The 16,768-nt window shown below is 40.2% G+C and overlaps 1 protein-coding gene across 2 annotated transcripts in view; it reads left to right on the forward strand.

Annotated features, from left to right (window-relative positions):
* Positions 1-7,382: 7,382 nt before the first annotated feature.
* The window catches only part of WAPL (WAPL cohesin release factor), a 92,550-nt gene continuing 83,164 nt past the window's right edge, over positions 7,383-16,768 (forward strand). Inside the window, exons 1-2 of one of the 2 annotated variants that reach the window (XM_045841981.1) lie at positions 7,383-7,886; positions 10,551-11,071. In XM_045841981.1, the coding sequence (XP_045697937.1) occupies positions 10,573-11,071 (499 nt within the window). In that variant the 5' untranslated portion in view covers positions 7,383-7,886; positions 10,551-10,572. The remainder of the gene's footprint in view (positions 7,887-10,550; positions 11,072-16,768) is intronic. The other variant, XM_045841980.1, reaches the window with a different exon arrangement.

The raw sequence follows: 16,768 nt of genomic DNA on the forward strand, positions 1-16,768 counted from the left end.
AGCCTGTTCACCTGCTACTACAATCTCTCCTGGAGCTCACTGTTAAGATGGTAGAGAGAAAGTAATGTCACTGCCACACTATCATCAGTCCTGGAAGTGAAATACCTGAAACCAAATCACCCTGGCATCCTGGTTTGGGTGAGTAGCAGTCAGAGGCAGATTGGCTTTCAGAGCAGGTGAGACCTCTCTCCTATCATTCTAGGGAGGCAGTCAGCTAACACCACCTCACTGCTAAGGTGGATCTTGCTTCCAGCAGGATATCCCACTGCCTTCTGCATAGGAGGTGAGCCCAAGCAAACCTTCACTGACATTCAATACCTTCCTTGTTCTGCTTCCACTGTTTCCATCTTAAGGATATTAATCCCTAGCCTGCCCATGGTTATCAGAATTCTTTTACAATATTTCCAAGATTAATATGTAAACTCATATTATCCACTTTCGAAACTTAGTCTAGTAGCACAAAATACCATATTCCTGGTTTTCTGTACCTACTTTTAATTTAGAACTTATGGAAATAAGGAAGAGAGGATGACTGACTTATATGGGAGAGTGTATGACACATGAGGAGGTCCCTCAATGGAGAGGGAGAAGGGTGGTCCAGGCAGAGGGGAGTGCATGAGTCCAGCAGTGGAGGCTTGAGACCCTTGAGTCATGTTGTTATAGCAGGGGAGGAGAGGAGGTGGGAACCAGGAGTGTGTTTGGATGGCAAAAAGCTGTAAATGCCAATGCAAATACCAATGGATATGCATTTATTTCTGGGAGACAATGGGGAGTCATCAAAGTTTTTAAAGAGGAAAGTGCCTTATTAAGTTTATGTTTAGAAATACCATTCTGGTGGTGGTGCAAGAGTGGATTCATGTTTTTAAATACACTTTAAAGTTCACAGAGCAATTGAGTATATACGGCATATAGAGCTCCTATATACCTTCCTCCCAGCCCCCACATTTATCATTGTCTAGTGTTAGTGTGGCATATTTGTTACAATTAATGAACCAATACTGATACATTAACTAAAGTCCATAGTTTACATGAGCATTCACTTTTTGTGTTGTACAGTTCTCTAGGTTTTGAAAAATGCATAATGTGGACCCACCTTTACAGTATCACACAGAATCATTCACAACTCTAAAAATTCTTGGCACTTTGCCCATTCATTACTCCTCCTCCCTCACCATGAACCCCTGGCTTGATAGCTCACTTATTTTGGTAAGTCTATTTTATATTTTCTTTCAACAAATATTTATTGAACTTCTGTATCAGTCCTCTAACACAGACATATGACATAACTAACAAATTTACTTCTAGTGGCTGCATTAAAAAGGTAAAAAGATTAAATTAATTTTAATAATATTCTATTCACTCAATATATTAAAAATATTTCAATATTTAATCAGTATAAAAATTGAGATACTTTATATATATATATATATATATTTGTACTAAGCCTTTGAAATCCAGTTTATATTTTATATATCTAGTGCATCTTAAGTTGGACTAGCCATGTTTCCCATGCTCAGTGGACACATGTGGCCAGGCAGTGCATTACTGTGTGGGGAGAAAGCAGGGATCAGAATAGACTGTGTCCCTGCCCTCACATAGTTTACAGTCTAGGGTGGGAGACAGATAATAAAAAAGTAAAATTATTTCAGAGAGTGTTGTTACTGAGAAAACAATACACCTGAATTATACAGAGACTAGGAAGCTGATTTAGATTGCTAGAAGCTGATTTAGTCGGGAAAGCCTTTCCAAAACTGAAATCCAAATGAAGAGGCATTAAACATCAATTATCTATTGCCACAATAATGCTGCAGAACAAACCATTCCAAAATTCAGAGGCTAACATAATAATAACTAGTTATTATTGCTCATGAGTCTGTAAGTCAGCTGGGCAGTTCTGGTCCCAGGTAAACTCACATGTGCTTCTGTGGGTGGCTGCAGGTCAGGTAGGTGGCTATGCTGATCTTGGCTAGGCTTGCATGTTTGGGGTCTGCTGGCTGTTGACTGGTGTTGGATGACCTTTTCAATGTGGCTTCTCACTATTCAGCAGGCTAGCCCAGGCCTGTTTTCATGGCAGAGGCAGGGATCCAACAGAGAATGTGGAAGCATTCAAGAATTCTTAAGGCTCAGAACTATATAGTTTCTGCCATGTTCTTTTGGCCAACACAAATTACAAGTTCAGCCCAGACCCATGAAGGAGCTGCAAAGTCATATTGCAAGAGGTGTGCATATAGGGAGGAATGGAAAGTACAGGTAATTTTTGCAATTAATCTCTCATATTACTTAAAAAGCTTTCAATTTCACCAGGAAGTTATAAAAATTCTGTACTACTTATGTGTGCCCAATATTTTATCCTCAAAATATAAACACAAAAGTAGAACTGCAGGGAGAAATTGGCCCTGGCTGGGTAGCTCAGTTGGTTAGAGCATTGTCCTAATATGCCAAGGTTGTGGGTTCGATCCCCTGGTCAGGGTACATGCAAGAATCAACCAATTAATAAATGAAAAATATAAGAAAACTTAGAGAAAAAAAGTTACAGGGAGAATTTGACAAAATTACTCTTAAATTGGGAGGTTTTAATGTACCTTTTGCAATTATTGGTAGACCAAGCACACAAAAAACATTAGTATATCTTTGTAAAGATATAGAAGAGTGGAACACAATTTATGAAGTTTTTGGTCAACAAATACTTATAGCGCACTCTCTGTGTGTGAGGCACTGTTCTAGGTCTTCTGGGCAGATAGCAATGAACAAAAGCCAACAATCCCTGTCCTCAAAGAGTTTATATTCTAGTGGAAGAAAACAAAAAATAAACAAGTTAATTATGCGATTATGTATAACAAACATGATTACTTTGGGGGAAAATGACAGGTAAAGGATGTATGAAGTGCTGGGATGGCAAGGTAAGGAGTAGTCACTACTAAGCAGATACTTGAGTGAAGACCTAAAAGAGATGAGGGAGTGAGTCATGTGTGTATCTCCAGAACTAGTGGAGGGAACAGCAAGTACAATGGCCCTGACAGGAGCTGGTTTGACAGGTTTTAGAAGTTGACAGAGGCAAGCTTGGCACTGTGGGAAGAGATGGAAGTAGTCAGGGGCCAGATCATGCAGGACCTTGTAAGTCATGCTAAGGATTATGGATTTTCCTCGTGGTGATGGGAAACCCCAGGAGGGTTTTTTTTCTGGGGGGAAGGGGTGAACACCCTGGGGAGAAGACAGCTGTTTCAAGACAAGAGTCAGGTAGCCGGGATTTAGAGATTGCTGGGTACCAATCCTTGTCAGGCAACATGTCCCCAGGTAATTTCCATAGTTTTGTCTTTCATTTACCTAGAGAGTAGTTTATTTCCCAAAGGATATCACAATCTCCAGATAACATATTCCAATTATCCTGGAAAACAAGGTAATTAGGATTATAGTAGTATTTATTTTCTCCAGTCTCAGAATGAAAACCTATCCAAAACAAGAACAAAACTCCATTAACTCCATAAAGCACCCCTCTCTCCATTGGGAAAACTGTCAACAATTATAGAGTCACAGGTTATTGAACTTTTAGTTTCAAGTCACTTTCCTTTCACAATATAATTTTACATGAAAAAAGGAAATAAATGGAACCATTTATCCAACAAATATTTGTTGGGCACCTGCCATGTGCCACACACACACTCTTCTAGGTGCTAGGGATACAGCAGAAAACTAGACAGGCGGAGATCGCTGCCCTCACAGGGATGATGAATATATAAGAGAAACATACAAAATGTGACATTATATGAGAATATAAATGCCCTGGAGAAAAATAAAGTAGGAATAGTGAGCATTTGGGAATGTGGGTGTTAGAATTTAAAATAGGTTGGTCAGGGTGAGATTAATTAAAAAGTCACATTTGCCCACATGGGCAGAGTTGGAGAGTGTCACAGAGAAAGGGCAGTGCCTGGCTTACCTCTTGCAGGGCCTCGTAACACAACTACTGCAAGGTCAAAGTGTACAATTTATACTTTTATTTTGTATTTGATGACAAGAATTTTCTGTAAATGTGTTAATTTCTGACTTCCAGTTCTCTGAACTGAATTTTATAAGTTGTAATATATTTTATTAACGTTATCAGAAAAAGACTGAACAGCTCTATTTAGAGACTCCAGTTCTGAGAGTTCCCATGTCAGTAGTAGAACAAAGGCACAGTAATGGCATACAGATCCTTCTGTTTTCTTTGCAGGATTTTCCTTATTCAGCTAAAGTGAAGTTTGAGTTCACCTAAGTGGAACCCAAGGTCACAGGGATTCTGCCCTCCTCCATACAGCATACAGGAGGGCTGTCTGCTATGTCAAAGGGTATGAGCTTGGCGCAGATCCAGGATTTCAGTTTCTGGAATAAGTATGACAACAGGGAGAAAAAGCCCTGCCCAGCATGACTCAGTTGGTTGAGCATCATCCGGCAAAGTCAAAGGTTGCTGGTTCGATTTCCAGTCAGGGTAGAAGCCTGGGTCACAGGCCTGAGAGGCAAATGATTGTTTTGCTTACACTTCGATATTTCTTCCTCTTTCTCCCTACCTTCCCCTTTCTCTAAAATAAATAAATAAAATCTTTAAAAAAATACGGGAAAAAAAGCCAGATGTTTGAGAGCTTGCACAGAGGTAAGCTAGCAAAGAAAGCACCTAGCTACCTGCTGTGTAAGAGGCAGATCTGAATGAAGAGAATCAATCTAGATGATGGGACTTCAATAAACCGAGGGAATTTAGCAAACAAAAGCAAAATAAAAATAAAACAAAAAGCTGGTTGCCTATGTGTTATCTACACTGGAATCCAGTTTGCTCACTCTGGTGTGGAACTCAGGGCCAAGTAAAGGGATGAGGGGCCTTCAGGGCATTTGCTTGCTACAACGGAACAGAGGAAGTAAAGCCTGCAGGCCTAGAGTCTGGGCTTCCTCCAAAAAGGCCTTACAGTGGCCAGGCTCTCCACTTGTCTCAAGTGTGGGTCATATAAGGGTCGAGAGGTCTACCATAGCTCTGCTCCATATTCATATACTAAGCTTCCATATATTTAAACACTTTTTTTTTTTTACTTTTCAAATCATGTACCATTTTCTACCAGATCTAAGAATGTCTACAATGGAAATCAAATATTTAAGAAAAAGTTCAACTCCCTCATTAGTTGCAACACCTTGAGTGAACGCCAACCTCTCCATTTCCTTGCCTGTAAAATAGTGATAACAGGCAGGGATGCATATGAGGCTTTCCAGAAGAGCCCAGCCTCACACTTGACGCAGAGTAGGTTCTTAACGTTCCCCTTTTCCCCTTCATACAAACAAAAAAATATCAGGCTGTTGCCAAATGCTATGGGTACACTTTAAATCAGTGATTGTAAACCTTTAACGTGTGGACCAGTCACCTCAGGGAATCCTGTTAAAGTGGAGATTCTGATTCAGTGCAGTTTGGTTGTGAACAGCAATGCTGTGTTCCCAACAAGATCCCAGGTCAAGCCTATGCTGCTCACTAGGGAATCATTCTTTGAATAACAAGACTTTAATACTACTAAGTTCTATTACTTAACACTATTACCACACAAAAAGCCCTCAAAAGGGTTCCACAGATTGTCTATTTCTTTTGAAAAAAGGAACTCTTCATTTCAGCTTAGTGCTGTCACTGACCCAGTCAGTTCCCAGCTCCAGCTAGGCCAGGGCACAATGAATTTATCCTGTGGTCCCAGAGGGTTCACAACACCCTTCTACAGGAAGATCTTGAAATTGTCTCTCCACCACTTTTGGCTTTTTGATCTTTGCCTTTGCCTCTGATAATTACCCCTTAACTACCACCTACCACCGTGTTATTTAAATAATTGTAGTAAGGGCAGTATGTGCCTCAGGGGGCGATCTTCAAACAAACTGATAAAACAAGATCCTATGCTGATTTTTTTTTTAAAAAGACAAAACTGACCTATATATGTGCACACCAACCACAGTGAAATATACAAACGTGTTATAACTTCCATTTTTATGGGTTACCTAAGAGCTGAATTATTTTGAACCAAAGAAAGTATCAATACAGCATTTGGAAAATTGTAAATGTCAGAATATTAATTTTGCAAGCAGTGATGTGGAAGTTAAACATTTCAACCATGCTAAGATCCACCTCAAATTCCTATTGGGAAGGGCTGCAGGAATTCTGAACTACTTTTTTCTTTATTCGGAGTTTTCGAATATATTGGAGGAACTTGGTATCTTCTGGGTGCCTTCAAAGCAAATTATCCATTTGTGGAAGAGGCGGGTTTTTCATTGAAAGCAATGAGCAATTTTCTAATTTCCCAGGTGGATCTCCATTAACAGCCTACCAAACGAAGGGCCGTCGGAGCCCCATAAATATCGTGCCCCTCTCGGGAGAAACCGACTGCGTTACTCTCGAGAACTGTTTTCCGTTACAGCCTTAAAAAACAAAACAAATAAAACAAAAACACCTTTCTACTTTTATGAATATGCGTGATACACTGACCTGCGAAAAATCTTAACGTGGCACATGAAATTGAACAGTGAAAAAGACTTTTTCTGTATCTCCCACCTCTTTGTCGTCGCCGACAGTTTAACTTTTTTTAATGAAAAACTATACACAAATGGAGAGATTGAAATAATGAGCTCATGTGTACACATCACGCAGCGTCAACAAATAACATCCCGTTTGTTTGTTTTATTCTTTCTCCCCCTCAGTTTCTATGGGAGTTGAGGTACATTCCAGGTACCAGCATCAGATCATTGTATCTGTCAAAACTTTAGTATGTCTTAAAAAAAAAACATAGCCATATTACCGTTATCACACACCCCAGAAGGTAATGTTAATTCCTTAACACAATCCAATATTCTCGGGGTCACTTTTAACGGGTGCGCGAGTCGGAGAACTACGAAGGTAAGGGGCGAGGGGTGGGAGCGGACGCATTAAATCGCTGCGGCCGGCGGGTGCCCGGCACCCCGGGCCTCTCTGCTTCCGCTGTCGTTACCTGCGCCGGGCCAACACCAACCAAGCCCACTCGAGGGCAGCTCTGAGACCCGAGCTCCCGACACCCACACTCCCGAGCTGCGGCCCCAGTAGGCCCGGCGCAGCTGCACAACCCACCGTCCCCAGACACCGGCGGGTCCCTGGAGGGGAAACGATTGATACAGCTGCCTGCACTGTGCCCCCGACCCTCCCCCGCGACACGTGCATCTGCCGGCGGAGCCGGGATCTGGAGATGGCTACCGAGCCCGGTCAAGCCGAGGCCGCCAGAGGCGTTCGGCCAGTTACCCGCTCCCGCGCGGGGAACTCAACACCCGCGACTTCGAGGACAGGGACTACAATTCCCGTCGGGCCCCGCGGCCGGGCCTACGGCGGGCACCGGAGCGTGCGGGGCGCGGCGCCTGCGCGGCGGTTTGAGTAAGCGGCCGCGCGATTGGCTGCGGGGTCAGGCGGCCGCGCGGAGCCTGTGGGAAGCGGAGTGACGGAGCGAGCGGCTGTTGGGAGGAAGGAGGTGGGGGCCGGGAGCGCAAATGGCGTTGAGATGGTTCAGGGCCCTGTTCAAACTCCAGCGCTGACCATTCACCGGCGGAAGCGGCGGCGCAGGAGGCGGCGGCGGCCCAGCGGGAGCACGTAGCAGAACCCGGTGGCCAGGGAGGCCTAGGCCCAGACTCGGTTGGCGGCGCTCAAGGCTAGGAGGGAAGTTGCGGTGCCGCCGCTCCTCCCCCCACCCCTCCATCGGGTTTCCTATTTACCGCGGGCGGAGTCGCGGGTTTTGACGGTGGTGGAGCCCCTTGCCACTCTTCGCGCACCAGCGGGCCCTGTTCTTCCGTGCGGGACTCCGGAGCCCGCCCGTGGGCCGTTGGGGGCGGGAGAGGCGGAGGCGGCCCGAGGCCAAAGCACCCGCTTGGCGCCGAGGGTAAGTGAGGTTTCGGTCGGCTGTCTAGGGCCGGAGCGAGCCTGTGAGGTCGAGGGAGGAAGGATTCTGGCTGAGGGTGATGATAGTCTCGCTATGTCACCCACCCGGCTTCTGAGGAAGTTGGGTAGGGGAACCTGAAGAACTCTCCTTTTCCTCTATTATTTGTCCCTTTTCTGAGTTCTTTCCTTGCGGCTGCATTTACTTCCCGCCCCAACTGCTGTCGAGTGTGTTGGTTTCAGCCTTGAATCCTTGGCTGTCTTTTCCTTCTTCTCTGACCGCTACCGAGGCCTTACACTGCCCTGGGGATTCGGTGGCGGAGGCTTCCGGGGCGACGGAAGCGACATCCCTTTCCTGGGCGGTGGGGGCGGGGAGGAGAAAAGTTGCGTGAGCTTCCATCCGAAGGCGGGGGGGCGCCTACCTTCTGGCGTACCGACGGCCCGCAGGTGAGGCTTTCTTGGTTAGCTTTACCTTTTCCGGTTTCCATTCCTAAAGGGAATCCCCTAAACCCTTGGGGAGCCGAAAGACACTAGATGTGGAAGGGGTTTGGTAAGTGTAAGGACTTTCTATCTCAGAGCACTTCCCTGAAAATTCGACCTGGCTTTGGGCTAAGGAAGGAAAATACCCAGCGACCGAAGACGACTAGTTTGAATCGTTCTTTCCTTCGTGGTAGGGTGATAGTCTTTTGGAAGTTGAAGCCTGAGCAAGATAGCCTGGGTACTTAAAATAATAAACATATGAAATAAAACTTAAAATATAATGTCAAGTATATCTGCACACTTATTTTGAATTTATACGTATTTTACACTAGTGACTTATAAAAAAAGACAAAAAACTGTAAAGGGGATATTATATAATGAACTCCCATGTACTTATCTCTCAGACTTAACAGTAACTCCACTAAAATTTTCTCGTTTACACGCCTTACATTCTGCACCCATTAACATGAGAGAATCGTTAACATTATTTCATCAATATTTCAGAATATCTTTGTAAAAGATGTAAATTCCTTTTAAAAATATAAGCATGATTTTTCTTTAAAATAATTCCCTTGCAGACTTTCAAGTTACAGCAGATTGTAAGACTATTGAATGCTTTGTGGTTCTTGGACCATTTTTGCAATGAATTTTTCTGGTGTGGTTCTAAAGGAGCTCAAGTTTAAATTTTTAGCTTGGATTTCAGTCAACATTTTTAGGTCATTACCGTGTAAGTGTATCCAAAACATTCCAGCTTCGTTGGGGTGTGTGTTAATGTAGGTCTGTAGATCAGGGCTTTATATTCTTGTAGAAATGAAAACCACTTTATTTTGTAATTCTTGTAGCTGCCAAATGTACTTAGTTGTGGTTAGGATATACTTAAGAAGGACAATAAGATTTTTTTTAGTGTAAATCTACAGTAGAAAGGAGAAGAGATCTCCCTTAGCAAGAAGTTTTGTGATGTGTTAAAAGGTTTTCGAACAAACTATTCATGGAGTCTTAATGTAGACGTGTGTGATGACTAACTTATTATTTTGTCATATTAGAGTTAGCTTCCTATCATATATGAGAGGAGGAAACCATTTACTATATATAAAACTAAGTTTATAGTGATTAAGTTAATGAAGAGATAACATTTAAAGGTAGATCAACACTTACTCAAGTATCATTTCAGTTGTTTTAAGGGTGAAGATATTTTCAATCCCCTAGGCCATTGTTCATTTTTTTCTAGTTATATTTAAATATTGATAATTAAACTTAAGGTCAAAGAATAAGAAATGGGTAAGAGTTGGAAGTGCTTAAGAAGTACTGTAACTTTTCAAGGTTTTGATTATTTTGATTTATGTCCTAAAAAGTTTTGTCCTAGAAATTGTTATTAAAATGTAGCCAAATCAGATAAATCAATGTATCTTTTATAAAGTGAAGAAAAATTAAAGTTATGTTTTTGTTGCTTGCTTTAATAATCCATGGACCACTGTAAAATGTTGGAATTCACCAGCTCCAGAAAATGTAATTTCAGCAATGAGTTCAATGCTGTAGGGACAAGAAGACAAAATAAGTATGGTTTCTTGTGCTTAGGAAGATGACTAACTAAAGAATATTTTTCAGGTCACACTTCAGATTACATTAGATCAAGAATTAGAATTTAAGGTTGGGTTAAAAGCTACATGTTATATGTAAAAAGAGCTCACAATTTCCCCAATATCCCCCCCCCCCATATTAATAAGTGTTCTGAAATTTCAAAGAACTAAATTTAGTAAATTATTTGATATTTCTGAGATCCTGGAAAATATGAATATTTTGTGCTTGATTTTATATTAGGGAAAATTACCATTAAGATTACCTTTTTAAGGTATAACTGATGTTCTTAATAATAGTAAGTGGAGTCATTTGAAACCAAAAAATTGATGTTCCACTATAAGTTGGTTTTTGTATATGTTGTATTATAAGTTGGTTAGTCTTACTCTGTAAGGAGCATATGAATACATACTTGTAGAAGAATTGACATGGAGTACATAGAGTAAAAAATGAGCCTCTTTACAGCCTCTCCCCATATTTATTTAATGATTTTAAAAGATTTTTATCTTGAAAATTGAGAAGTCACACGAGGAGAACTCCTTAGTTCTTATTTTTGTGTTCAGTGTTAACTTGTGTATTTGGTGATTATATATTTTCTTTTTTTTTTCTGCAGAGAATATGAAACAGGTGTCAAAATGACATCTAGATTTGGGAAAACATACAGTAGGAAAGGAGGAAATGGCAGTTCAAAATTTGATGAAGTCTTTTCCAACAAACGGACCACCCTTAGTACAAAATGGGGAGAGACCACATTTATGGCTAAATTAGGGCAGAAAAGGCCCAATTTCAAACCAGATATCCAAGAAATTCCGAAGAAACCTAAGGTGGAAGAAGAAAATACTGGCGATCCTTTTGGATTTGATAGTGACGATGAGTCTCTACCAGTTTCTTCAAAGAATTTAGCCCAGGGTAAGGGTTCCTCTTATTTAGAAACAAGTGAAGCTGCTCAGCTGGAAGATGTCACTTCTGTACTTGAAGCTAATAGCAAAACTAGTCATGCAGTGGATGAAGACAATGTTGTAATAGATAAATGCTTACATTTAGAGGATACTTCGCTTGAGAAAGAAAAGAACACAAACCGAATCTTAGAAGATTATGCAAGCAAAAGTAGTTGTGCTAAATTAATGACTTTAGGTAAGTTTTGATTTTCTTTATTGTGAGCCAAAGAGTTTTATGTAAGTTATTTAGTTAAAGGATTTACATTCTAAAATACCATACTTGTTGGGTTTTGTTCCTGCATTTATGATTAATGGGGACTACAAATAATTTTGTAGAAGATTTAAGAACTTTAAAGAAAGCAATTAGGGGTTGAAATTTTACAAAACACCTGGACAATATTTCTAGGCCATAACTCATTTTGGGAACAGTCTTTTATAAATCCCTAACTCCAGTTGCAATAAGAAATATCTTTTTGTTGTGTTAGGATTACACAATATCTCATTTTTATTACTGTGGAGGATTTGAATGGCTACTGATATTGAAGATGAAACGAGCATTTACAATGAAGGTTAGGTTTAGGAGTGTTAGGCTTTCCTCCAAAACTAGTTTAGAAAGATTAAGGAGGTGTTGAGTGCAAACGCTGAAGAATTGAGTTTCATTGCAAATTGAGATTAGTTTGTAGTCTGTTCTGTACAGATAGCAATTTGTATTAATAGATTTTAATCCACAAAATTAGATGTAGTTTTAAAACATTAATTCATAAATCTGGCGGCTAGTGTTCATTCCTAAAACAGTATATTTTATCAGTTGTACCCCTACTCTTTTTGTAAAGAACTTGAGACTTATAATAAGTGATTAAAGTTCAGTGAATTAAAAACATTGGAGTTCTGAGATTGGAGGTGGCGGGGAGAAACACATGCACCTTATCAGCAATTGGACAACAATGCCACTGCAGTTGAAAACAAACCTTAGTTTTTGACCCATATTAACTAAACTTTGCCAAGCCTCTTGGCAAAGTTTAGTAATATTCTGGTTATATAAATCTCATATTTTGAAAAGTTATAGACAAAACTTTAGTACTCAGTTCTTAAGAGGAATTTGTTCTTTGGAGGCTTTTAATATTGGGGGGCTTCAAACAGTATGATAAAAGACTGCCTTGCACCGTTTCTAGTAAAAATGCTGGACCTTTTTTCACTTTTTCTCACCCTTGAGTGAGAGGACGAGCCAGCTGTTATCGTCATTTCCTTCATCCTCCTGGTTAATTCTGATTTGACTCTCGTTATGCATTGGTCATGTTTTTCCTGAAGCATTATTTATAACCTAGGTTAATGTTACATAAAACAGCAGAGTGGAAAAACTGTTTCCCAAAATCAGGTCCTAAAAAATATAGTATAATCGAGCAAAAATGAACTTTCTTGTATAAAGGTATTTATGTATGTATGTATGTATGTATGTATTTTTAGAGAGAGGACAAGGGAAGGAGAAAGAGAAGGAGAGGAACATCGATCAATTGCCTCTTGCATATACCCAACCAACTGAGCCACACTGGTCAGGGTGATCCAAAATGAACTTTTAAGTTAGCTCTTCTCATTTTATAATCAGGCTCAAAGAGCTAAAGTGACTATCCAAAGTCAGCTAGTAGGAGAGTTGGGATGGGAGTGAATTATTGATCTTTCAACATGTTGAGCAGCTACTGTGTGTCTTCCACTGTGCTAAGGCTCTTGAAAGGCTATATTCTTAGCTGTCATATCTTGTTGTCCTCTGACAGTTGACTCACAGTGTGGGCAAATAGGCTAGAGGAAGATGAGGCTGGAGAAATGATAAAATTGGTCAAGGAAGGCAGACATAGTCTTCCCTAAGGGCCATCTTTTGGAGGACAATAGGTTGGCATCATTGGCAGGCAAAGGGTATCAAGAGGATGGATGTTTATATAGAGGGAGAGCAGGAAAGTTAAATATTCAAAGGCAGCAACTGCATATATTGCTTTGCTGATGTTACATCTATGTATGAGGGGGGGACCCCCAAAAAGCAGAATTGTCTTCTGGAGAGAGAGCCACTTGTACGGGCTTCCCTTGCTAGGTGAGTGTCCTCATCCTAGCTGGTACAAACTGGTGTTATGAAAGGCTGTGTTGGGCTTCAGTGAATTTTTTGAAGACTTTCAGTGAGTTTGTCCATTTCATGATGGGTGATTTACAAGTGCACCTGCCCACACCACACTGAGTGTTCAGCAGTTTTTGACCAAAAATGGCATGAGCACTGTGCCCCACCCTCCCTATTCACCCAATCTTGCCCCTACTGACTTTTGTTTCCCCTGATGAAAAAAGTCCTCAAAGGGAAACATTTTGCCCATGTGGAGTAGGTGGAACAAAAAACAGCAGAAGCACTAAAAGGCATCAAAATTGACAACTTCAAAAGCTGTTTTGAACAGTGGAAAAAATGTCTTGATGGGTGTATTGCATCAGATGGAGAGTAGTTTGGGAGTGACTGAAGCATGTACCAATAAATACATATGGTTTTTTAAATATTTTTAATTATATTTTTTAAAGAGTGAGAGGGAGGGAGGAAGAGAGGGAGAGAAACATCTATGTGTGGTTGCTTCTCGAGTGCCCCTTACTGGAGACCTGGTCAGCAATCCAGGCATGTGCCCTGACTGGGAATTGAATCAGCGAGCCTTTGATTCACAGACTGGCAGTCAGTTCACTGAACCACACAGCAGCCAGGGCTAAATACACTTTTTAAAAAAATTATTTATTTGCTTATTTATTTATTTTCAGGGAGAGGGGAGGGGAGGTAGAAAGAGGGAGAGAATACATCCATGAGCCAGAGAAACATCCACCAGTTTCCTACTGCATGCTCCCAACCTGGAACCCAGCCTGCAATCCAGGCATGTGTCCTGCCTGGGAATTGAACCAGTGACCTTTTGGTTTGCAGGCCATTGCTCAATCCGCTGAGCAACAGCAGACAGGGACAATATTTTACAAATAAATTACGTTTTTTCGTGTATATGTATTGTATATGTCTAAACTGCTATTTGAAGTTTGGTGGGAATTGGAAACAGTTTTGTGTGGAAAGGAGATACTAGCTTCCTAGGCTGATGCAGCTAAATGATACTTAGTTTTGTTGCTGATACTGTGGCTTGACTGAGAATCCAAACTCCATTATAATGGGCTTGTGAGTAGAAAATGTATACCAAAATACAGATAAATAAATGTTAAAGAACATCTTGTCCTTACTCTTTCCTCCTTCTCAAGGCACCTATAGTTGGAAGGGTGTAGCTCTGGGAATATTTCATTTTTATCTCCTCTCCTTTGGCCACTCAGAGCCGCAGCACCCTGGCAGCCCCTTGTAGGATAAGAAGGGAGCTTTGAGGGAGTGCTTTTAAATCTTATAGTAGTCTCATTCTAAATTGTTTTTACAAAATTCAGTTCATAGGTTTACAAGTTGGTTACAGTTCTGGGAATACTTTGATATGTTATGACCTTTTTTTTTTCTTTGCCTCTGCCCTGTAAAATTTGGCTTCCCTGTATCTAAACTCTTGAATTATGTCTGTCAGATTGTCATTGCCTTTATTCTCATCCAGAAAGCCTTCTAATTTTATAGGGTTTTAGAAACCCAAACCTAAGTTTTTGATAAAAGGAATCTATAAATGTAAAGTGGTTCTTAACCTTTTTAAAAAATATTTATTTATTTTTAGAGAAAGGAGGAAGAGAGGGAGAGAAACATCAATTGGTTGCCTTTCTTACGTGCCCCATCTGAGGGCCAGTCTGCAATCCAGTCATGTGCCCTTAGCCAGGAATCGAACTGGCAACCTTTCGCTTTGCAGGATGATAACCAACCAACTCAGCCACACCACTCAGGGCTCCTAACCTTTTTTTGAATTGGAGATCCTTCTGAGAATGATAAAATTTGGGCTTAAGGTAAAAGTACTCGTATACCTACTTATGTCATAGAAGTCTCTGAAATCCTTAGCAGGTCATGTTCAGGCATTTTATTCAAGAACCTTTGAGAAATTTAAGATCAATCTTATTCAGAGTGTACACTTTCCATAGTTTCTTCCCAGTTGAATGTTCCTGCTCATTCAGACCATTTTTCACTGTATAGAGTAGTCCCCCCTTATCTGCAGGGGATACATTCCAATACCTCCAGTGGATTCTGGAAATCATAGATACTATTAAACCCTACATATACTATGTATTTTCCTATACATACCTACTTCTTATAAAGCTTAATATATAAATGAGGCATAGTGAGAGATCAACAATAATAAACTAGAACAATTGTAATAATGTTCTGTAATAAAAGTTACACGAATGGCTTCAAGGTCATTATGAAGTAAAGTTTACGTGAAACAAAAGCATTACGATACCATGACAGTCATCTGATCAGTGGAAAAGGCTACTAAGTAACGGATAGGTAGCTATATAAAGCTATATATATGTGGATATGCTGGACAAAGGGATGATTCACGGCCCAGCAAGTTGGAGCGGGATGGTGAGAGATTTTATCATGCTACTCAGAAAGGCAGTATAAAACTTATGATTTCTTTAGTTATGTCTTGCTCTATTTAATAATTTTGGATCCTGGTTGACTGTGAGCAATTGAAAACATTGAAAATGAAATTGCATGTAAGGGTGGAGGGGTGTGCTATTGTATATCACATCAGTGAGAAGGGCTTATCCAAGCTCAAACTTACTATATATCATTTCTCCTGGAATTAAGTTTTAAAGTGATCTCCTCTGTAGGGAAGTTTGTGGTTAATTTTTAGGTACTGTTGAAATTGTTTGTTTTAAATATTTTATACTGGATAACAGTTTCAAAAACTATGATTTGTTTGAAGAGGAAACTCAGAATGATGAGCTCATGATAAAACATAATGGTTGCCATTTTCCAAATAGATGCTTTTGCTTGATGGGTAAGGGAATAAGAAGTAGGATTACAAACTGAGAACCACAAGGAATAAGTGAGTTAGTAAAATGTCCTAACTTTTGATTTAAAACAAAACTAAGCTAAAAATTTAACCAGCTTCAGTGGTTGTCAGCATATGGTATATTTTATTTCATCTATTGTATATGCTATTTCTATCTCCCATCCTCTACCTCCTGCAGATTTAGGGTTTCCTATTTATAAATACTTCAGTTGCAGTTGCTATTAAAGCCATGAGTACTCAAACAGGTGTGCCACTTAAAAACAACTGTTAACAGGACCTAAATGTTTGCCCTTTTAAGAGATCTTAGAATATTCTTTAGTGTAGAATCCAGAGCTGTGTGCATTAAGGGAGCTTCTCTTGTATTTTGTATAAGGTTACTTCCACTTTCCATCTGTGCTTTCGGCTCTAGATTTTTAATCTGGAGTCTAGAAAAGTGCGCAAAGATTTATGTCTATTTGGAACACTTTACTTGCCAGCCAGCTGGGATTCAGTTTACACATCCTGCTAAATATTGAGATAACTACTGCATAGGCTTTTAATTAGCATGACATTTTGTAGCCAGTAAATTTTTTTCCATTTGCTTAAGCTGTACTGAATGTGTGCAAGAGGGATGCTACTGTCAGGAAGTTAAGAACTTTGATTTAGAATTGAGAATGATTTTTTAAAAGTGAAATGATTGTTCTATTTCTGAAAGCTTAAAGTAGGCCAGGGACTTATGACCTCAGATGAGATTGTCATCTGCTCATTGGATGGATAAAGTCTAGGTGATTAATGAGGATTATTAAATAATTTTGAAAATGTGTATCAGCAAGAGTTCCTTGCCTTAATTTATGTATTGAATGTATTTATTGTATAAAATACACTTAAGTCATAACTAAAATCAGCTTCTTTTAAGAGAAGTGTGTAGGACTCCGCCATAAAAGAGAATGAAATCTTACATTTGCTACAGCATGGATGGACTTAGA

The sequence above is a fragment of the Phyllostomus hastatus genome, unplaced genomic scaffold (genome assembly GCF_019186645.2).
Source record: "Phyllostomus hastatus isolate PE091 unplaced genomic scaffold, TTU_PhHast_1.1 phas_contig_38, whole genome shotgun sequence".
In the NCBI taxonomy this organism is placed as follows: Eukaryota; Metazoa; Chordata; class Mammalia; order Chiroptera; family Phyllostomidae; genus Phyllostomus; species Phyllostomus hastatus.